General features: G+C 35.5%; 2 protein-coding genes across 3 annotated transcripts in view; both read left to right on the top strand.

Annotated features, from left to right (window-relative positions):
• The window catches only part of LOC113236045 (RING finger protein nhl-1), a 285,844-nt gene that overhangs the window by 12,814 nt on the left and 248,114 nt on the right, over nt 1-24,916 (top strand). The gene's annotated exons all lie outside the window — the stretch shown is intronic.
• LOC113235871 lies at nt 5,980-7,189 on the top strand. Its single transcript, XM_026471793.1, has 2 exons — nt 5,980-6,354; nt 6,602-7,189. Exons 1-2 carry the CDS (start codon nt 5,980-5,982, stop codon nt 7,187-7,189), a joined length of 963 nt encoding a protein of 320 aa, XP_026327578.1.

Consider the following 24,916-nt stretch of genomic DNA (forward strand, 5'->3'; position numbering starts at 1 on the left):
ATATAAATGCGATTGATTTTATCTGACCAGGGGGTCGATTCAGTACCTTACGATAACTCTGTTGTCGATCGATTCGATTTTATATCGTACGATTTCTTTTCATTTTTATTCACAACACCCGAATCGAACGTCAAACTGTCGTATTCGAAACCGAACCGAAATGACGTCACAACCGTACAATTACTCGAGCTTCTCGACCGATAAAGGCTGCAAACGTTATTCAGACAATCGAATGAAATTACCGAACGTTCTATTGTTTTCAAAGCAAGAATGTAATATGGAAATCTCTTATAATTTTAAATAAAGTCTAGATTTTGTTCAATTTTATTAATTTATTGTAATGCAAAATTAAATGCATTAGCATATTTTAGGCCTTTAAAAAGTTAAAAATGTAAATAAAAGGATTTTAATTTTTCTTATGATCTATTTCACCGTCTAACTCCGTAAACGCTGTTCAATAACGATATCCTATCCGAATCCGAAATGGAATGGAAAGTTTAACTCGGAATGTTCTGAATAGCTCGGAAAGCGCCCTTCGATTCGAGAACGATATCCAGTCGAACGATTCGGTTAAAATATCGAAGAGTTCTGAATCGGGGTCCTGGTCTGCTACCGAATTTATTTTCATAATTTGTTACTGTTAGGTACTCGATACTGCCTTCGGAAGAAAGAAAGGTACAAGTAGCGAACTTAGTAGAAAAAAATAAAAATATTGTTACTGCATTTTAATGTGACGTTTAACACTTGACTCGTGAATAGAACTAATGGGCACAATTGTATGCAGCTGTGCTTTGTGTTATTTATTATATTGTAATTTAACCACATAATAACCGCTCACGCGATACATGCAGCCGTAGATGCATACCACACCTAGAGGTGCCGGTGATGATTTTATACCGATTTATCGGATATCGAAGTTATAACAGGTAAAAGAACTAATATTAATTGCTATTTCGGTAACTACTCTAGCAAACCATAAAGTTTTTAATGCCTGGGTCTGTCATTTAAAAAAATAAACAACTTCAAAAATACGTCACGACAATCGTGTGTGTTATTGTTTGGACTGGTGATTTCGGTGTTTGTTTATTGAAAACATACCGTAAGTAGCGTTTTTTAAGTTTACCCTGAAAATAAATGTTTATAAACTATACTTTAAGGAGTAATTTCATGGTAAACGTTAGAACCACTCAAACGGAATATTATCATATTTATCCAAGTACGCCAAAAATGTCATTAGTGCTTTTTAAGTGCAGGATTTGCGGTGTATTACTGCATTTTATTTGAGATGTTTTTGTTGGTAGTATCGGAGGGTATTTATTTAGCAATGCAGAATAATAATTGTTATTTATAAAAACTTGTATTTAAACTGAATGCTTTTCTAATTTGCGAAACCAAATAGCCGCCATTTTGCGGTAGGAGGAGCGCATCGCGTGAGCGGATAATGGCACATCTCCTTCTTTTTAGTCATTACTAAATAAAATGCTTTGATGTAAATGTATTTTTAACGTAATAAACGTCAAATATGACTTTTCATACTTTGATTTACACTTTTACTATTTTCACTCATTATTTGATTTTTTGTTCGCGACTTAATCGTGTACAAAACATTTTTTTTTATTATATCAAGTGATGGGATGAACAAGTCGTGCGCCTGATGGTAAGCTACACGCCTATCCATAACAGTTGCAGTGCCACTCAGAGCTTCAAATCGCAAAGATCTTAATTATTATATATCTTAATTAATCTTATTTTAATTACCTCGACGTTTCGGCAATTGCTATACGTCCCTTCCCTAGAGTCTAGGATCCCTTCGAGACTATAGACGTAACAATACATCCGAAACGTCGAGGTAATTAAAATATGTTTTAAACATGAATAAATCCCAATCAAATATTGACTTTTATAATAAAAAATCTGATTGTTAATATCAATTGTGTCCCTGGAACTTACAGCATATTCAACAATTGTTGAGATATATTTCTACAAAAAAATAGGTAGATTGGTCTTTTTTATTTGATTCCGAATATGTATGTAACTTAATTTTGATAAAAATGTGAATTGTGACCTTTCTTATTTCGAGGGCAGTATAAGACTTTAGACATTTTTTATCTTCTTCTTCTTATCGTATCGATGACATAAATTATACTATAGTGACCCAGAACTCAGCCACGTCGACCGCGTCACTAGCAGCCGCAGTGCAGGTTAGGGCACGCAGGGCACGGTGTAAGGTGGGTCATCGTTTGAGTCCCACCGCACAAGCAGTCCAGGTTAGAACCATCCGAAAATCACATTTTACCTTTTTAATGATTGTATAAATTTGTTAATAGTCTTGTGTTCTACTATGATTGCAAAACAGTTCACACTTAATGAGTTCTCGTATACCAAATTAAAGATTCTAATTAGATAAAGCCGTGACACGTTCTTTTTATCAGCTTTAGAAGGTTTTTAGTAGAAAATTAAGGTACTTGTTGTTTGTGTATAAAATAAGTATGCTTTTGACTTTCGTCTCAAAAGTCTGTTAATTTTAAATTATCTGAGTTGTGTTGTTCAAACCAGGATTTTGTAGTTGTGTAGTAGGAGAGGGTGGTTGAGATTTGCGCGGCTAGCTGGTATCCTCTTATTACGTCCAGTAATCAAACGACCAAATTCGGTGAAGAAGCTTTTGTTTTACTGTACAGAAGCTTACAATACAAGTATGTCCAATAAAAGGTATTCGTCCCGTTGGGTGCAAGCGCGGCGGCGCAGAGTCCGCGACAAATCCCGGTGGGTGCGAATCTCACAAAAAGAAACTCACTCAAGAGGTGTTCTCGTGACCTGTCCCAAGAAATGGGCGTGAGTTAGAAATGCTTCCTTAGTAATGAGGATAACCGTAGAAATGCAATTATTGAATCGCTCAATCATAACTTTTTTTTTGAATGACACTTTGCAGTTGGCCGCTGATGGCCTTGACTGCGCCACCGGAAGAAAAGGGCGATCTGAAGGCTCATAACCCGTGAATCATAATGAAACTTGTCAAAAGAATATGATCAAATCAATTTCATACAAAATACTGGTGATAGGTCATTATATTTGGGAAAATCTTAACACCGCGATTCAGAAATTGCATTTTCCATGCCAATACCATCTAGCGGTAACCTTCGGAACTATTGTTACACATGTTGCAAAAGTTATTGTGTTACAGTTGGTAATTCTGCTAAATGTTAACAACAGTGGCTAGCCACCGAGTTACTATTCAACTGCATTTCCATTTTTTGGTATTCTGCTCTTTAATGGCACGTCGATGGCGTCTACTACTTTCAAAAAAAATTCATTTGAAGGTTAAATAAGATGAAGTGACTCAAAAAGGTTGCAATACACAAAATTAACAAAAAAATGGGTTACGTGTGTGTACCAAACAGTTCCTTCATCCAGAACAATCCAATATACAAACGTAAATAAATATCTCTGGAGTTACATAAACATTATAAGTATTCAAAAACACACAATTATATTTCAAACTGCCATATCTCGAAAGTGACTAGATGTGGATTGGATCCTTTTTGTTTAACTACGTCCAATTGCTAACTAAATGAGATAATACTTGAGATATGCATAGTAATTTCCGTGGTAGTTTTAGTAGGGTAACATTGATTGTTAGTGATTAACCGAATAAATGACTGGGGAACTAAAAATTGGGTACACAAATTAATAATTCTTGATTGAATCCTGAATAAAGAAAACATCATTATTTAATCCCGAGATTCAATTTTTTTCCGTACTGACACGGTTCTTTTTGACCGAGTCGAGATACAGGGACACTGGCTTTATTTCAGAATTTACTTTTTTACAAACAAAATTAAAACCATTTGAAAAAAGTATACTAAAAGTGTTCTATTTAGTTCAGTTGATATAAAAAAGTCATAGGTACCTACATGTTAAATATCTAATGAATACATTCTTGTAAAATTTTGAGGTAAGTTTGTGTTTTTTTTAAGTGTGTTTTTTTCCATCGTGAAATTTTTAGGAACCGTGGTTTCGCACCGTGTATGTCCTCAGTTTTACTATATATTTTTTCCAAAGTCCAAAGTTCCAAAATTCAACACTTTTACAGTTATGCGGAATCAACGAATGCTATTTAAGGTTGTATAGACTCTAAGGGTCGTATTCCAGAACTCTACTCAATACTCAAGTCAGGACTTGAGTATTGCAGTGAGCACTGGAAATCATACTCAAGTCCTTCCCATTAGGGTCGTATTTCCAGTGCTTGAAATCATGCTCAAGTCTGCTCAAATCCTGGCTTGAGCATTGAGTAGAGTTCTGGAATACGACCCTTAAATCCTTTTCCTTTGCGGTAATGATAACTGTGTGATATTTGCGATTCCAGAACTAAAACGTAGCATTATTCAATTTTCTCCACTCACCTATCACACTCGAATGTTCTATGATTTAACTCTACCTTATATAACTACTACTAATAACTTTCAAAGTTACGTTAGTTATGTTAGTATTAATTAAACATAAGCTGTATCAGATCGCCATACGGGGATTAGTTAACACGTTATAATGTTAACAAGTCCTTATTCTAAGACCTGAGTTATGGCTTTTAGATTTAACGTTTTGGCTTTGATATTGATATCACTGTGTTGTCAGGTAATTTCTATTTTGTTAATGGCTATAACGGATCTGCGTAGTAGTAGATAGATAGATAACAGTGGCGAGGCATCCACATAACACGATTCCCACCGGCTTGCCTAAAATTTTCCGCGTATTACCCAAAGATAGTACTAGACAGCGCCCATACCCCACCACTTAAAAAACATATTAAAACATTCACTATTAAATACGTAGGTAATAACTTGTCCCGATGCATCTCAACCATTCAGTGCGTGGTAAGCTGGTGGATCTGCGAGTTCTATTTCATTCATGAAATCTGCGCGCTTCCATCAAAACAGACGCACACATTCGCAAAAATCCGCTATAAAATATCTAAAGAAATGGCGGCCGAGAAGCCGAAATTAATCGGCTTCTGGTCGAATAGCGTTCATGTAAATTTAAACCTTATTCCAACAAATTACTGTTTAATTTGCTATAATGTCGTTGCCAGATGTAAAACTTTCTTAAAATAATATAACAAAATTATTAAAATAGCAAATCAATACAAAATTATGGTTAATTACATCGTGTCACATATTATAAATCTATTGTATCTATATCTATTTGGGTGTTTCTTTTTAAAAGGGCAACGTTAAGAATGTATGTGGAAGGTCATGGTAATTCGTAGGTAATTAAAATAGCTACTTAGCTTTCATGAGTTTGTTTACTAACAAACTTTCGTATCGAATCGGGCTGCATAAAATGTAGTAAATTACTTTAAAAACTATAGTTATTTAAACTTACCAAAATGCACCATATGTAGCTTCTAGTGAAAACTACTTGAACAGAGGTGTAATGGACTAGCCTTTATTATTTATAAATAAAATTTATACGTAAATGTTGAATTTTATACAATGCAATTTATTACGAGCTAGGGTGTCTGACTTTTTTCTTGAGTTTCGAGAATTCTCGTACCCGATTTCTTGAGTAATTAGAGAAATTAAAAACTGTGTTATAAACGTTCTACAATATCTGAGACATTGTGATCTGCATTTTATACGTTTTTTATGACATCACGAGCCAGTTGGCGTGTTTGCAACGGTGTTGGACTCTAGTAGTTGGGCCCCAGGCTCGTGTCTGTGCTAACATCAACTTAGCGAAACTTTGTTTTCTTTTCGTTTGTCTTACGATTATTGGGATCATCAAATGCAAGAGCTGTTAAAGATACCACCAGTACAGCTCACTACTGCATTTACTAGTACCTGAATTCCCACACAGATGGCGCCTAAGGTAACATGTGCTGGCTGTCTAAGCACAATTACGAGTCATGAATACTTTAAATGTTGCTCGTGTAATAAGGCATATGATCTTGCCTGTGCTTGTATTACCACACAAAAATTTAATACGATGACAAGGGATCAGAGAGGTAAGTGGCTCTGTCAAGAGTGCAAGAGTAAGAAGCCAAAAACGAGTAATGTGAATACGCCGGTGCGCTCTTTGAGGGAGTACGACGATGATGCTGCTGCTGCCATTGAGTCTGAAAAAAATACTATACCAGACAACATTACCGTGCGAAGGCCAGGTCGCAGTACGGGTGATATTGGGCGTGATGAATTGGTTGAAGCAATATCTGAACGTGTTCTCGACTCTATCCGGTTAGAACTGCCATCCATCTTTTCGCGTGTATTGAGCAAAGAGCTTTCCACCATCAAGACTGATGTTCAGGAGCTTCGTAAGTCAGTGGAGTTCATCAGCGGAGCACATGATGACCTAAAACTCTCCATTGATAAATAAATAATAATAAATAAATAAATAACGCACACACTCAACATAGCCCCGCACTAGGGAAACCCTGTGTCGCGGGTGCCATGGACACACACATAGACAACCACAAATTACACCCAAACTCACGACAGAAATAAATGTAGGCCATACAAACATTTCTCCCGGCCCGGGAATCGAACCTGGGACCTCTGCGTGGCAGTCCGGCATGGTAACCGTTCGGCCACGGAGGCAGTTTTTTTGATACATTGATACATTGATCAAGGATAATGCTCATCTAAAAGGCGCAAACCAGCTATTGCAAACCACGGTTCACGATCTGGAAGGAAGATTAAATAGCCTGGAACAGCACTTAAGAGAGAATAATTTAGAATTGCATGGTGTCCCTGAATTTCGTTCGGAGAATTTGTCTACCGTATTGCATCAATGTGCGCAATTTACTGGGCACAAATTAAATGATGGAGACGTAGTTAGCTGTGTGAGAGTTGCAAAACTTAATAAGGACAGCAAACTGCCTAAGACTATTGTGGCTAAATTTAAGAGTGTCCGGAGTCGTGACGAATTCTATTCAGCTGTGTACCGCTACAACAAAGCCAACCCTAATGACAAACTAAATACGAATCATTTGGGCGTAGCGGGTGAGAAAAAGCCTATTTATGTCTGTGAGCACTTGTCCCCATTCTATGAAACCCTTCATGCAGCTGCGAGGAAAAAAGCAAAGGAGACTGGGTACAAGTTCGTATGGGTACGCAATGGACGCATTTTCGTTAGAAAGGACCCCAACTCTTCGTACATCCACATCAAGAACCAGGAAAGTCTTGCACTTATTCGTTAAGGTGGTATTGTTTAAAGTTTTTACGCATTGTACCAGGTTCATTGAATTATAATTAATGAAATGGCTATCTCTGTCTATTACCAAAATGTGCGAGGATTAAAAACCAAAACGAATGATAATTACAATTCATTTCTATTTAGTAATTTTGATATAGTGTGTATGGCGGAAACGTGGCTAAATAATAGTATTATTTCTTCGGAGCTGTTCGATGACAGATACTGTGTGGTGCGCAGAGACAGATGTAATAGATTTTTTAAACGCTTCAATAAACAGGATGGAGGGGATCCCCCCTTGATGGCGATCTCTAAAAATCTTAATTTTATCAATAGGACAGATTGGCAGTCTAATCTGGTGGAGGATTTATGGATACAAATAACGAATAGTAAAAAAGAATTAACTATTAATATATGCATTGTTTATTTACCGGATTATTTACCAATGGAACTTTATCAAGATTTTGTAACTAATTGTAAACGAATACTACTTTCCTATCCATACGATAAAACAATTATTCTTGGTGATTTCAATTTGGGGGAGGTTGTGTGGTCTAATGATAAGAGTCACATAATAAAGCATAATTGCGACAAATCGAAAGCCCTTTCCGACTTATTTCAGTTTGTAGACGTGACACAACTTAACACTATATTAAATCATAACCAAAGACTTCTTGACTTAGCAATCACAAATAGCCCGGAGCTCTTCTCACTTATCAGCACCCCAGCCCTAAGCCGTCTGGATGCACATCATCCTTCCTTTGAGGTAACATTCGTTGTTCAGGCATCTTTATTAGACATTAACAGATCAGTATGTAACAGACTTTGCTTCTATAAAACTGACATAGAAGGTTGTATGAGTGAATTAGCGATGGTTGACTGGGATCATTTGGCATCTATTCATAACTGTGACGACTTTCTGCACGCGTTCTATAATATTGTGCATGAGACTATTGAAAAAAAAAAACGCCTAGGATCAGGACTAAATCAACAAGATATCCGGTTTGGTTTTCAAGGGGTTTGATTGTGTTAATTAAAAACAAGCAAAAGTACCACAATCGCTTCAAGCGGTACGGCAACCCCCGCGATTACGATACATTTTCAATGTTAAGGTTGAGGGTAAAAGCCGTACTGGAGCAATGTCTAAGGGTCTACATTGAGCGTATTGAGAGTGATCTGTCTGTGAACATCAAGGCGTTCTGGCGTTACACTAGAGGTAAGAGAGTAACTAACAGCTACCCCAAGCTGATGCGATACAATGATCGTAGAGCAGAGAATGGTAGTGACATTGTAAATCTTTTTGCCTATTACTTCTCGTCTGTGTATGGGGCCCAAAATAATGTCACATATACCCCTGAATTTCCACACTGTAACTTGTCAATATTCAACATTACTCTATCTTCTGATATTGTCCTGAAACAGCTCAAGCATGTCGATTTGTCTAAGGGTCCCGGTCCTGATGGTATTCCACCAGTTTTTATTTGTCTCTGCGCTTCAGTTCTTGTCAAACCGCTAACAATCATCTATAATATGTCCTTGTCGAGTGGTGTGTTTCCCTCATTGTGGAAGATTGCAAAGATTACACCCGTTCATAAGTCTGGCGACAGAGCCGATGTTACTAATTACAGGCCCATTTGTATATTGAGTTGGTTTGCTAAAATATTTGAAAGTCTAGTGTACACTCACCTCTATAGCCACTTCAAGCATTTACTAAGTCCAAATCAGCACGGATTCATTTCTGGTCGCTCGACATGTTCAAATTTACTTTGTTACGTAACTTACCTTTGTGACGCATTTAATGATAAGTGCCAGGTTGACGCTATTTACTTAGATTTCTTTAAAGCTTTTGACCGTGTCAATCATATGGTACTACTGTCAAAGTTGGATCATCTTGGTGTTCACGGAAGTCTCCATCGCTGGATCTCATGGTACCTTATGAATCGCTCTCAACTAGTAGCCCTCAGTGGATTTGAGTCTGTTCCGTTTCTTGCACTGTCTGGTGTGCCTCAAGGATCAAATCTCGGCCCTCTATTATTCTTAACTTTCGTTAATGATCTTTTGGGTTTGATTCGATGTGAATGTTTGGCATACGCAGACGACGTTAAGATTTTTCACCGTATTTACGATATGAATGATTGTTTGACTCTGCAGTCCAATCTTGACACAATTGAAAATTGATGTAATCATAACTACATAGCCCTTAATGCGAAGAAATGCCAAGTTATCACTTTCACCAAAAACAAGAAGCCATTAAATTATGCTTACGGTGTTGGCGGTGGTGTGTTGGATCGTGTGAACGTTGTGCGCGACTTGGGCGTCATGTTTGATTCGGTTCTTTCTTTTAGACCCCATTACGACCATATATGTAATAATGCAAATCGTTTATTATCTTTTCTCCTACGTAATACTAAGCCATTTCGTAATGCCACCTCTTTAATAATATTGTACAATGCCTTGGTTAGAAGTATCCTGGAATACTGCTCGCCTATCTGGTACCCTATATATGATATCCATGTTGATAGAATAGAGTCTATACAACGTAGATTTGCAAGATGTCTCAGTTCAAAATACGGACTTCGGCGTAAGCTGCCCAATTACTCTGAACGATTATGTAGGTTTAAGATGATGAGTCTTGAAGATCGCAGACGGGTCTCCGACTTATGCACTCTGCACAGAATTGTAAACTCTACCATGGATTCTCAGCTGATTGAACATCTAAAATTTAGGGTGCCAACTCGGTCTGTGCGTATTCCACAGTTGTTTAGCTTGCCACCTATGAGGAACAACGTTTCACAAAATGGGCCGTTATATAGAATATGTCGATTATACAATGACTTATGTTCCCGCCATGACATATTTTCAAATAGTATTATGTCATTCAAAGCTGCAATGTATTCAAGTTGTAACAGAAATTAGTGTTTATGTTCATTTGGCACTGCTTTTAATATTTGTTGAAATAGTATTTGTTTGAAATATAAATATAAATACATAAATATAACTATATAAATAAATATATATTGTATGTATATTATACCTATGAATATTATACCTGTTTGTTAAAAATATAAATATTTAGGAAAGTTGTGTATAACTATTATTGGATATTAGATTTAAAGTGTTATGTGTTTTTTCTTGTTAATAAGTACTGTTTGTGATCTAATGTCTGTTGTTGTACCAAATAAAATAAAATAAAATAAATAAAGTTTTTTTTAAAACCGTAAAAAATCAGCTCAATCAACTATAAAAGTAAATATGAACTTTTCGAAAGTTGTTTTGGAGGGGTGTTCTGAGTTATGCCCATATATGAATAAATTCCATCGTTCGTGGTACCAGGTTCTATTCCCAGTAAAACCAATTTGGGAAATGAACTTTTGTAAATTGGTTCTGCTCTGGGATTTTGTTGCTCTGATACTTATGGGGAGTATGTACAGAGAGTTCCCTAGTTTCAGACCAGGTGATTGCCTTACAATAGAATACCAAGACCAGAACCATTTAGAAAAGTTAATTTGTTAAATTGATCCCACCGGTATCGAACCCGGGAACTTCTCATCCAGTGCAAACCGTTAGGCTATCAAGGTTTTACTATTTGTATTATTATGCATTGTTTGCATGTGAAAGCTACAAATTGCTTAAACTTTAAAAAAAATCCTATTTAATTTGCACTGTCAGTCTGCTTCAATTACCTTCTTTGTTTCTTAAGTTGGTATATTTTGTCATTCATCCAACTTTTGATTTTTAATGCATTTTGGCGGTGTAAGATGTTCTCTGTTAATACTTGTCACTTTCTCCTTAAGTTCAAGCTATGTTTCCTGGATAAATTCTTGTATTCTCTCCTTTCTATGCACAGTTCACTCATTGATGTAATTACATACCAAAGCTTTAATATTATGGTCTTTTATCAAGCTTACATCAGCTCTTGTTTCCTTTCTTTTCTTACCATTTTCTTAACCCGTTCGTGCATAGTACTGAAATTATACTGCGCTCAAAAACGTCACCACTTTTCTATATGCCGTAGTGCTTAAATTGATTCAATATAATTATTACGATTTATCACTGACAACGGTTGATTCCATCAACAGGCATAGTCATACTGCTCATAGTTCTTGCAAATGTTCTTGTGCTTGAAAAAGTACGGCTATGACGGTAGTAGGGTATTTGCCGTTGTGAGATAATTACAAAATTAAAATGCGCGATATTGATTGGGCAAGAGAAACGCTTTCCAAAATAAACACTTATGTACTAATTAATAATAATAATTATAATAACCCACACACTCAATATTGCCCCGCATTGGGGAAACCCTGTGTCGCGGGTGCCATGGACACACATATAAACAACCACAAATTACACCCAAACTCACGAGAGAAATAAATGTAGGCCATACACATATTTCTCCCGAAAAACCTAAAAAAATACTTTTGGGATTATGGAAGTTCATGCAAACGTTATTTCGGGCAAATGTATTTTCGGTCTTCTGATTCGTAACCCCGAGCCGTAGAAAGAGTACAACAATATTTGAAAGTATTACTAACATGTATTAAACAATATTTTAATAATAACATTAGCATCAAAGCGACTCCATGAAATTTTTGTTCCAAATATTTCAAACGCTTGTGTTTCAAACAATTGAAATTGACGTGACGGGTCTCGTTCAGTCTTTTACGTAAGCAATGAGTCGGAAAGAGACAGTTAGCTATTTGATTATTTTGATTGCTTTTGTAATTTATATTTACGATTAATTTAAATGTAATTTAAATACTATATATACTAGTGCATAAAATAACACTTTTAAATGATAACTATGATAACACAATGTAGTACTTACTGAAAATATGATATACCATCCTGTTTTTTCAATTTAGTTGAGTAATTTTTATAAGGTTTTGCCAAACAAAACGGCGTCACTGACAAGCGAGCTGTCAGTCGAACAAACAAAGACTAAAGCGTGATTGACGCTCTGTATACGATTTTAACGCCCTGTAAGTTCGGACACTTTTTAGCACGGACAAGACGTCCATTTATTTGTAAGTCAATGCCCTCATGCCAAAAAAGTTTTAACGTTGGCTCCACCCACACTCCCTGCTACCCGCACCTATCATTCACCGCCTGCTACCAGTACGTCGTAGCGCAAACCGATCAAAAGTAATTTTCGCGCGCTTATTGTCGACCCGTAAACATTGAATCCATAGAGTCGTATTCGACTACTTAAAATTTTTAATTTTTATTACACTTCTTTATTCAAATAAACGTATTTCTTTTTTGTATATCTATCCCAAATTCTAAAGTACTACATATTTGAATAAAATGAGTTAATATACCGCTTAATTTTAAATTTATTTATTTGTTTGCAAATTTTACAGTTTTTAAATTTGGTTTACAATTCTGAATAATGTACTTACATAGCCAATTACAAAGTTTGTCAGATTACAATTCATTTTTTACGTTACATAAAAACTAATTCGATGCCAGAACGAACGACTTAAAATATTGTTTATCAAAGAACAATGTAACAAATTGAAATATATATTGATAACATATTATAACTGAATTCAGTTATATTAATAGATTTAGACATTAATTTTTAATGACTATATTTTTTAAATGAAGCGACTTACAATATAATAAACAAATGGACTATAGTAAAGTATGCGCATCTGTGTGTCTACATATGTGAAGGTGTATGTGTGTATGTGTGAATGTGTGTATGTCTATGTAAATATCTGACAAATTTCTGCAAGTATTTTCTTTTTTTATAGTTATTTAGTTTTTTATTTTTCTAGTGAAGCCAAACGACAAGGCTGAAATAATTCATTTCGTTGTCGTTTTTAATTAAAATACAAATTGATAGAAGCCATGCAAAAAATATCAACCTGTTTCAATGTAAATATTGAAGAAAAGGAAGATAAAATATGTTCTACAATTTACTTTAGTACAAATTAACAAGTATTATTTCTCAATTTAAAATCTTTAATTTGCCAAGAGCCTAGGCCCATGCATATGGACGTGTAGACAACTGCCATGATGGTTTTGTTATAGCGCTCAACAGAGTTTACCTATGAAATATATTTGTGCGTACAATATACATTAGGGCTTTTATATCTCTAGTATTTGGAAAAAAAATTATGTTTTAGATGTTCCACTAATTCCCATAATCTGACGAATTGTAAACAACCACACGAAATAGTATGCTTTAAATATGGAAAGAAAAGCATTCGGACTCCAGAGTGTCCAGTTTGTGATAAAAAAATCTAACCATAAAAGTAAATGATTTGGTTTAGAGAACCGGTAACACTGTTTGCACCAGATTTTCGGAACGATGCAAAAAAAAAACTGAAACGAATGACTTCATTTTACAAGTAATTACTCAATTAGACATCCAGGGTCTTAAAGTTAAAAACAAAATATTGTATGAGTAACTACACGACATATTCAAGCATAGACATTAATCAGAAACATAAATAATAAAGTTTCCTCGATAGATAAAAATCACGAAATGACCTCTAATTTTCACATTTTTTTATTTATTCTCGAAATGCTACAGGTTATTAGATAATTAATGATATTTATACATAATTGACTATTGTCGTTACGGATGCTTTTAATCCCCTTTTTTTAGACTTATTTCGCTAAAACAAATTTAGCACTTACGACATTTTAATGCACAAAAGACAACATTTCCTGTTGCTTGTCACGGGAACACAAATTCAATTGTTTTTCACAAATTAGTCACTATCACTCCATTGAGACGAGAGGTCGTTGACAGAATTTGCGGCTGAGCTGTTTAATCGTCATCGTAAATTATCAATATTTATGGCTAATTATCGAAGGTAAGTTTGTGAATTACCTACCTATGTTGAACGGTAAAATATAAAATAAAAATATTATTTTCATGTGCATAAGCGCACTTAGAACTTACGAATTTTGATTTCATCAGTAATAGGATTGAAAATTCATCGGTATAAGAGCGAAGATCGCGCAGATGATTTTAGTTCTTATTATGCGCTGAATAACATTTAAATTAATTATTCCAGCTTTCGCAGGCCACTCGATTGATATGACAATACCATTTACATTTTTTACATTACATATTATAAATAAATAATATTTGTAAAAATGACAGTATGATTTATGCTTTATTTCCAATATATTCTGGAAACTGAATTTCAAGAATCTTTACACAAAATTTATGAAAATTTAAGATATTGAACAAAATTTAGGATATAAAACTTTGAGACGTCATAACTTATGTATGTGTTAGGTTTTTATCATCCTGTATAAACAGAATACAATACTTACTGTACTGGAATCGGTTGTTAATTTATTAGTCCTATTGGCGACTCCACAGTTTTTTTCTGTTCCACACAAAATTTGTGTCTGTAATGAAATTTCATAAAGTACGATACCTATTATACTCGTATTTGTTTGGTAAATAGAATAAACACGAAAATAAACAGATTGCTCTAATCTTCTTCTTGTCGAGTCAAAGACAAAAATCAATACAATAATTGTGTTATCCATGTGTTAAATTTCTTTAAAATAAAAATTTTATTTATTTAATTTAAATTTCTTTTGCTCTCACTTAAAATACCAAGCATTAAGTATGTGAAATTATTTTGTTTAATATCAAAATCACTTCTCGTAATAAAAAAAATAACAACGATATTAACTATTTATTATCTGTCTGTACTAATCATTTCCGGATTTTGTGTGTGTTTTGCAGAGGTAACTTAACAATCAATTAGATCAAAATCACATTGTCATTTTTACAAATATTATATATTTATAATATGTAATGTAAAACGTGTAAGTGGTATCGTCATATCAATCGAGTAGCCCGCGAAAGCGGGAATAAACCAATTTAAATGTTATTCGGCACATAATAACAACTAAAATCGTCTGCATGACCTTCACATTTATACCATCGAATTTTCAATCCTTTTAGTGATGAAATCAAAATTCGTAAGTAAGTGCGCTTATGCACACGAAAATAATATTTTTTATTTTACCGTTCAACATAGGTAGGTAATTCACACATTTCATCACAGAAGGTACCTTCGACAATTACCCATCAATATTGATAATTTACGATGACGATTAAACAGCTCAGCCGCAAATTTTGTCAACTCAAAAAATCTCGCCGCAAATCTCGTCTCAACGGCAACGGAGCGATAGTGACTAATTTGTGAAATAAATATATTATGCTTGAAGTTACCGTGACATGCGACAGAAGACGTTGTCTTTTGCGCATTAAAAACGTCATAAATGCCCAATTCGTTTTAGCGGAATAACTCTAAAATTAAAGGGATTAAAAATAAATCCGTCACGACAGTAGTCGATCATGCATAAGTATACTTATAATTAACTAATTTTTATCCTAATAACCCGTAGCATTTCGAGAATAAATCGAAAAAATGTGAAAATTAGATGTGTTTTCCTGATTTTTACCTATCGAGGAAACTTTATTGTTTTAGGTTTCTGATTAACGTCTGTGCTTGAATATATTGTGTAGTTACTCGTACAATATTTTATTTTTAACTTTATTGTGGATTTACCCCTCTAAAATCAAATCGAAGATTAGGAATTTTTCCTATGCTCCCTCTTAAGACTCGATATTACTTCAGCTTGAGTTCAAATTTTTCTAAGACAAGTATCCAGTATGAAGCTTCATTCGCATCACGCGTCTTTTCATTTGGTCAAGTATTGCTTATTTGGCAGTAATTGTTTCGGACGGATGTCAGACGGATATCGAGAGTAGACCCCTGAGTCGGTCCTGTTGCGCGAGTCGAGCGACAGTGACACTGGTTTTATTTGAGAATTTATTTTTTTACAAACGCAACTAAAGCTATTTGAAAAATGTATATCGTATACTATACGTCTATTATTAGTTCATTTGATATTAAAAAAAATCATTAGTCTATGTAAAGTACCCAATGAATACAGAGAACCTCTTGTAAAATTTTGAGGTAAGTTTGTGTTTTATTTTCTTAGGTGAAAATTTTTACGAATTGTGTTTTCACATCGCATACTACTCCGTATAATTATGATTGATTCAACGCTTTCGCTGTTGTGATTTGAGGTTGTATCAACCTACAACAAAAAGAAAAGAACATAACTTATTTTAACTTCATCATTTTGTGAGAGAAAAGTACCAAATTCACTTAATACAAACGTAATGAATTAATTTTGACACAAAAGAAAACAAAAGCAAAAACAACTCAAAGACAAAGAAGTTTATTGACATTTCCTTTCAAAAGAAAAAGTTCAAACCAAACAACCTAATGAAAACAACAAAAAAATTTGGTTTCATGGAAAATGTTAACTTTGTTTGTCAAAGTAAGATCACTTCAGATAGCTTCAGTACTTTGCAATGGTTAGTTATACATTTTATATTGAACTGTTCAGTGATCAAAAGTATAGTATAATAAAACAAGAATGGTAACTCCGTACATAAACAGCTTATATGTATGCGCGTCCGCTACGCTCCGCATACAGATGCACACATTCGTATAATCTCGCAGTGCACTCGCGTTACATAGGGTTGTAGCACGCGCTAATAATTACGAAATTGTTTAAAAAATGACATCAAGTAGTAGGTGTCTCTGTTTCTGTCAACTTTGTTAATGGCCTTAATGGGCCTGCCTAAGATTTTAGATAAATAGATTTTTTTTATAATACCAAGAGACGGGACGAACAAATCGTGCGCCTGGTGGTAAGCGACACGCCTGTCCATAACAGTTCAAGTGCCACATAGAGTTTTAAAATACAAAGATCTGAGGGGTACTGCCACTGCGCCCGTGACACTGAGACATACATAGATTGATAAGTTTCATGTGCCTGTAATTTCACCAGCACCCCTGCCCTTTAAAACCGGAACACACTAATGCTGACATTCAAATTCAATTCAAATTCAAATTTCAAATTCAAAATAATGTTTATTTCATAGGTAAGCATTATTACACTTGAAATCGTCACAATGGTTCAACTCTACCGCTCATTCGTAAGGCAGATTCCCCTGAGAAGAATGAGCAAGTAACTCTAGGGGTTGCTCTTTGTAAATAACATTTACAATATTTTTTTTATTTGAAACATCAGAGATCGAGACTACCTCCATGAGCTAAACGGGTTACTACCACGGATTTTTGTCATCCAAGTACGCAGAAGTTGTATAATAACCTTTAGTATAAAGTTTTTGTATCATCTATCATACATATCATCTATAGTTTTAAACATCGTCAAAGGCAAATTTTCTATATCAACCGGAATCTTGTTATAGAAGCGTATACATTGCCCCTTAAATGATTTCTTGACTTTGTGAAGACGACTATCAAGAAAAGCTAGTTTATTTCTATTCCTCGTATTAATGTTCTGTCTGTCACTATTTTTCATAAAGAAATTACTATTCCTTTTAACATAAATTACATTTTCATAAATGTACTGTGAGGCTAGTGTAAGAATGTTAATTTCCTTAAACTTATCTCTCAATGATACTTTGGGGCCCAGATTGTAAATTGCCCTAACTGCACGTTTATGCAGGACAAAGATTCTATTGATATCGGCGGCATTACCCCAAAGCAAAATGCGGTATGTCATTAGACTGTGAACGTAGCTGAAGTAAACCAATCTAACGGTTTCGACGTCAGAAAGTTTCCTTATTTTTTTAATCGCGTACACTGCAGAGCCGAGTCGTTTTGATAACTTACTTATATGGGGACCCCATTGCCAATTATCATCTAACGTTATTCCTAGAAATACAACTGTATCCACAAGATTCAATTTTTCGTTTCTAACTACAATGTTTGTAACCATCTCTCTAACATTGGGTAATGTAAATTTCACACAATTTGTTTTTTTCTCATTAAGAAGTAGGTTATTAACAGCAAACCAATCAACTACTTTAGATATAGCATTGTTCACATCGTCGTAGGAACATTAGTGCCTTTTAACTTTAAATAATAAGGAAGTATCATCAGCAAACAATACTATCTCATGTTTTATACCCTCCATAAGGCTAGGTAAGTCATTAATATAAACTAAAAACAAAAATGGGCCTAGAATTGAACCTTGAGGGACACCCATGCTAATTGCAGATCCTGATGATCTCGTACCGTTAAGATCGACCCTCTGTACCCTACCACGCAAATACGATTTAAGAAGGTCGAGATTACGTCCCGCCACACCATAATGGCGAAGTTTCCTGACCAGTGACCAGTTTGATGCACTCAATCAAAAGCTTTGGAAAGGTCACAGAATACACCAATAGCATCATGTGAGACTTCGCATGCATCAAATATATGATTAATCAACTCGACACCAGCGTCGGTTGTAGAGCGACCCCGAGTGAAAGCAAATTGTTTAGGAGACATTAAGTTATTACTGTAAACATGTGCACACATCTGATTTAGAATAATTTTTTCAAATATTTTACTGAGAGTTGGTAGTATTGATATATGTCTGAAATTGGTGGGGTCAGAAATACTACCAGATTTGAAAAGTGGAATAACTTTACTTTGCTTCATGAGGTCAGGAAAGACACCATTATCAACACATTTATTAAAGACACAGGCTAAGTAAGGCGCAATACAATCAACTATAGAACTGATTACTCTGACTGAAAGACCATCAAGATCAGCAGTATTTTTTATGTTTATAGACTTAAAGGCTTTAACAATATCGTTTGGAAATACATGACGGAACCTTAAATTAGTGATACTAACTGCATTATTTTCTTTTAGTAAGGATTCAGGAACATTACTGCTTGGGGGCATAGCTAAGGTGGCAGTACTACCTCGGATGAACTCTTTCACAAGGAACTCTACTGCTGCTTTTATATGTTATGTAAACACCAAACAGCACGTGACGTCATATGTATGTGCAAGGAATTTTTTTTTTTTTATTTTATTCACAATTAAAAAGTTTACAAAAAGGATCACAAGACAGCGAATAAAAATGTCACCATACTCACAGTTAGCCAGTTATTTTGTATTTTTCTCCGTTAAATCAATCATCCATTAAATCATCGTCAAAGTATTTCGAAGCACATACAGCCCGAGCGTCTTATAAGTGGAACTGAATGGTTTACGTTGTTTACCCGTTTACTCGAACATAGATATTATCCAAAAAAGTAAAAACAACGTACTCCCTCATTAGGTGTTATTTTAACATAAATGCATCTTTGCTAACAAAACACAAAACTGCCGCTTTCAATTTACCAACTTCTCATCCCGGCGTGGGGCAAATCACATTATCCAGTTGAAGCAACGTTGTTATGTTATTATCCGGGTAAAATGGCTTTGTCCCAGCTTTGCAGCGTGTTCAATAGACATGGCCAAGTTTTAATAAAGATGGATTTTAAACGGGGTCTTCTTATTGTTATGCGATATTGTAAAGATTTCAATTAGAACCAAGTCGTAGGGAAACGGAGATGGCAATTAAGATATTTTTAATTTCTATGTAAATGAGCGGCTATAGTGAAAAGGGAAAATCCAGCGCTCTGATTTGTCATAACACCCATGATTAACAGAGTCGTTGTATTAAAACAGATTTGATTTACCAAAGTTTTTACAAATAATAAGTACTATATTCTCCTAAAACCTACCAAACTACAATGGGGGTGCACGAAAAGAAGCTTCTCGCACGACTTATCATTCCTTTCCCAGAACATCTGGTGCACCCTGAGCAATAATCGGCGAGTAAATTCTTTTATAAAGAATGCCATCAGTACGATAAGAAGTTGAAGACTATAATGGGAAAAGTGCTAAATGTCCAATGTACATTTAAATGTACTGAATTTAATTGCATGCTTTAAATTCAAGCATGCAATTAATCAAGCATGCAATTAAATTCAAGCATGCCCAGTTTTGTATGAAAAACGTATTTTTTTAGATACCCTATGGACATGTAGAATTTGTTATTGGGCTAAATTTGAATTTTATTATGATATACTCTGGGCGTTTACGTGATCATAGGAATAATATTGAAAGGGTTGTAACCCTAACTAGCCGTGACCAGGTTCACGGCAATGAAACGAGAAACTTCCGGTCCACAAAATTTATTAAAAGAAGTAAAGTAAAACGAAAGGCCCTAAATGGGCCGAGTAACTGAATTACAGATACGTAATCTTAGGTACATGAAGGCTGTAGACTGTTATAGATTAGTACACATGATTTAGTTATTTAATGACGATTATAAACGTAGTAAAGAACCAAAATTAGCGATTTTACGCGATTGAATTTGAAACAGCTCCGACTGCTAACAACGACTACTGAAAACAAAATGAGGAAGTGAAGGAAGGTGGAACAATTTAAATTTAAAATTTAAATATAAGTAAAAGAAAAATTGATAGGATACAAGCGGAGAGAGGCGATACAAAAAGGTGAGATGACGGTGTAAGGAGGTCACACCGTCACTATATTATCTGGGTCTGAATCATTTCGCATATTATGTACGTTTTGATGTACACACTGGAATAATTTTTCGCTATGATATTCATTTTAATGGGTATATGTTTCGGATTACAAATTCGAACTGTTTACGTATTTCTAGCATCAAGATGGGTACACATCTTTCCATCTCCTGACTTATTGTCGTAAATGACACTATCATCATCCTTTTTAAGAGACACGTTCTTGTTGGTGTAGCCTCCTCCACACCTGGACCTCTTTATAGCCATTTTAACGTTTTTTGACATGGTTTTGGCGTTGTCTTCCTTATTATACTATGGATAATGCACTGAAGCTGGTTAAACCAGGTGGAAGTTATTCGAGAACCTTCAAAGATTCACACGCCTTACCCGATATTCAAGTTTCCCTTTCCGTTAAACAAAGTGATAATTAGTTACAACTTTTTGAACAATATCATTTTTACCACGAAAGCATCGTTATTCCGAAGAGGTGACCTTCAGAGAAACATCGTACTCGTATCCCCAGTCCTACAAAAGGCGAGTACAATTACGTCAATTGACAAACCTTTTCACCACATGTCTCACACTTCAGCATGGCGGCTAGTAGTGTCACTACCTGCGTCTCTAAGTTCTAGGCCGCAAATGTATATCGTCGATGATAAAAAGAACTATGGCAACACTACTTTTTCGTGAAAATAACTTCGACCAAATGCCGGAATAATCAATGAAATTCCAAAAAATAGTCAGCAGTAGATATATCTTGTTGCTAAAATTCAATAACTGAAACCAAATTCATCATCATAATGTCAGCCGGAAGACAGTGGAACTGAACATACGACTCCACCCAAAGATTTCCAGACTAGCCGATCGGACGCACGCGGAACCAAATTACAATAAATAAAACAAGACACACAAGATGCAATTACTTAACATCGACCGCATACACAATACGCTTCAGTCATTGTTCGGAAGAATGATGTCATGATAGTATGCTGCTCTTATTAATTTGCCAAACAACCACACCAAAATCGTCTCATCAGTGCATTGGAGAATTCCATTCAGTAGATGGAATTCCCTAATGCACTGAGGAACTTCCTAGAACACCCAGACCAGAACCAATTTAAAAACAGTTTAATTCCCAATTCGGTCTTACCGAGAATTGAACCTGGAACCTCCTCATCCAAAGTCAAATCGGGACGAAAATGGTAAAATTAAACACACCGATATCATAATTCTAAAAAAGGAATTTTCTCGTTTTGGTACCAGAGTCATGACATTTTTTGTTACTGGGCACTACCTCACTCCAAGTTCTCTTGGGTACTGGGCTAATAAATCGCGTTGCTCATCTCCCTATAAAATAGACTCATCAAGTTTTTCCTGACCTTTATTAAAGACTTCTACAATTGAATTGATATTCGCCGTACGCCGATGTTCAACTTTTGCGCTCATGTTCTCATTCGTTGTCCTATTGTAGTCACGAAAGCGCTGATACTAAATGTATAGTGTGTGCACAGACTCTAATTCTCCTAGGACAACGTGCCAAGCGTCTCGTGGGAACCGTGCGGTGAATGACAAAGTTCGTTATACCTATTGAAAACTGGCACGGCCACAGATAATCCTTGTGTTGCATTGTTTGAGAAATTCATCATTTCCGTTTCAGTGACTTCCCTGTTGAAGTTTTGCATAAAGTAGGTCATGAGCTATTGTAATAGTTCGGAGTCACTGTGGTTTCCGGCTACGGGTAGGACAATCGATGTTTTATTAAATGACTAAGAGACGGTTGTAAATTCTTTATATTTCTCTGAGCGCAATATAGATGTTAACATCTCCTTGTGTATGAGATTGTAGTTTTTATTTTTCAGCATATCGATAGTATATACTGTATAGTTGCGGTACAGAACTTGGTCACGCTGACTGCATCGATCGTAAGGTAGAACTTGAAAAACAGCATGTAGTGCCGAGGATCTATCCCTTTCATTAGCACCAGATTTCACTACATATCCGAAACTATACCTTCATTAAACTTTTTCTTGAAATGTGCTAAGAATCAAAGTCGAGACTGAAACCATCTGAAAATCCCCTTTTTTGTCTTTTTATTTAAGTGCTAGGCCAGATCAAACAAACACAAAGAAAAGAATTCCTTTGATACGGCTGGATTCTTGTTGCCGTGCCGTTCTGGGTTCAACGACTTTATTGCCGTAACTCCATCTGTGACACACTTATTGAGCTTTTTCGTCACTTAACCTTTGCAGCGGCTGACAAAAAATTTCGCTTTATTAATTTCAATATTTATTTTATTGAATATCATGTTTAAATTAAAACACAAAGAAAAGTTCTACTGACCTTCGTTGACCTTGGCTATACAAGCTTAGTAGTATATACTCATTTCGAAAACTTTAGTGACCTAGTAAAAAATATTATCATGCCACCCACAATACACACCCACAACCTCTTCAACAATCAATTGAACAACAAAATCTTCACCCGCAGCCCACTAGAACTAGAAGCAGGCTACAGATGCTGTCCAGCCTCGGAACTATTTTAATTATAAGTTTCCGTAATTCCGGCGATGGCCGTGTACCGCAAAAACGAGGCTATAATATACTTGTGTGCCAAGTGTTTGTTGTTACGGAACTGTGTCTTTGATTGGCATTTATGTTGTTATTTCTTACCAATGTAAGCCGTATTTTTAAATGAAGCGGTAATGGATGTTTAGCAATGAGCATGTTGTCAAAAATAATTATTATCTTTGTATTCCGTATCGATAAGTGTGCTGACTCCCTTAGTAAACGAAAAGTAATATTCACACATTCATGCGACGTGCTATTGAGAAGAGCGAGTGCTAAAGGAAAAGAAGCTCTCATGACATGAAATACGATGTCGGAAAACTATTAGTCTCGAATACTGACAGTGTCACCATCACTTACAATTTATTTGGGATAATTTTTGAAAGTCTCTCGACGGGTATTCGAATGAATTTTGATATATTCAACAGTTTAAACCGTTCATATTTTTGTAAGTGCCATTGTTAGTTAATGATCCGGCCGGATTCGAACCGACGTCGTCTAGCAAACCGTGTCAGATGCTTTCCCAAATTGAAGGAATTTTTTCTAAGCGTTCGACTTTGTGTTAATAATTATAACACACTAGTAGAATCATTTCACAAAAAATAATTGAATATCGATTCTATACAATTTTAATTGTATATCATAGAGTTAAATTTGCGTGCTGTTTATCCCGTACCCGTATGCGTATATCTAATTACGGCTGGTCCATAACAAGACCTAGTAAGTGCTTTAGGACATTTTTATTTAAATTGTATCTATTTAGTTGCTGATAAGGGAACACTGCAACAGAATTGTAAATTTATGGCCACCCTGCTAACAGTGAATAACACAATTACCCTGGAAACTTGGGTATATCTTAGCCGCTGCTGTTCAAAGCTAGAAATGGGAATTGGACGTTCAATTGAACTTCGCATGTCTTTGTGTTGACTTCCAAAGACGAATTTGGTTTTCATTTCATTTGAATTGGAGATATGCAAATCATATTACATTATATGTACTACACAATTTATTACTTTCGCAGTGACTGAGAGGTGTGAAGGATTCTCGGTACGTGCATGTCTTGGAAACTCCATAAATGAAGCATTTTATATGTTATAAAGCTTACTTATAGAATTTACCCTTAAGTATAAAACCGACAATTAACCCGTGATTCCGGGTTTTAAGAAACAACCCCTGAATAAGGACGAGTTAGGGCACAGGTTCTCAAATTTTTCGGCTTACCACCCATTTACGCAAGATAAAAAAGTTTCAATGCCCAACCATTACAAAAAAACGTATTATTTTTATATTAACTTAACACAAAAAACACAAGGAAAAGAAATACTTACGTATGTGGTGTAGTTTATTATCTAAAAAAATAATAGACTGTCTAGGAAACCCAAGGACCAGCAGCTACCTTGCCCAACGGATTAGCATAGCCATACAAAGGGTTCTGTTGACAGCATCTTCGGCACCTTGCCGCGGGTACCCAATATCATTCATACTAAATTTAAAAATCCTAGTTTGACTTTCTAATATTTATTAAGCTCTCCCTGCAAGCACTCCCTGGACACCATTAACGTCCTCCAATTGCTGCCGAGGCCCCTACCGCCCTTGGACTCTTCAGCGGCCACTGGTAGGGACCACTATGGGAAACTATGAGGGTATTGAAATATTTAAAAAATATCTTTGAGTGCGGCTGCACTGCGAGATTATGCGAATGTATGCGTCCGTATACGTCGCGCACTGGGCGTGCACACATACAAGCCGCGCTGCCACGTTCGTATGG

The sequence above is a fragment of the Hyposmocoma kahamanoa genome, unplaced genomic scaffold, assembly GCF_003589595.1.
Source record: "Hyposmocoma kahamanoa isolate Upper Pololo Valley unplaced genomic scaffold, ASM358959v1 88, whole genome shotgun sequence".
Classification (NCBI taxonomy): Eukaryota; Metazoa; Arthropoda; class Insecta; order Lepidoptera; family Cosmopterigidae; genus Hyposmocoma; species Hyposmocoma kahamanoa.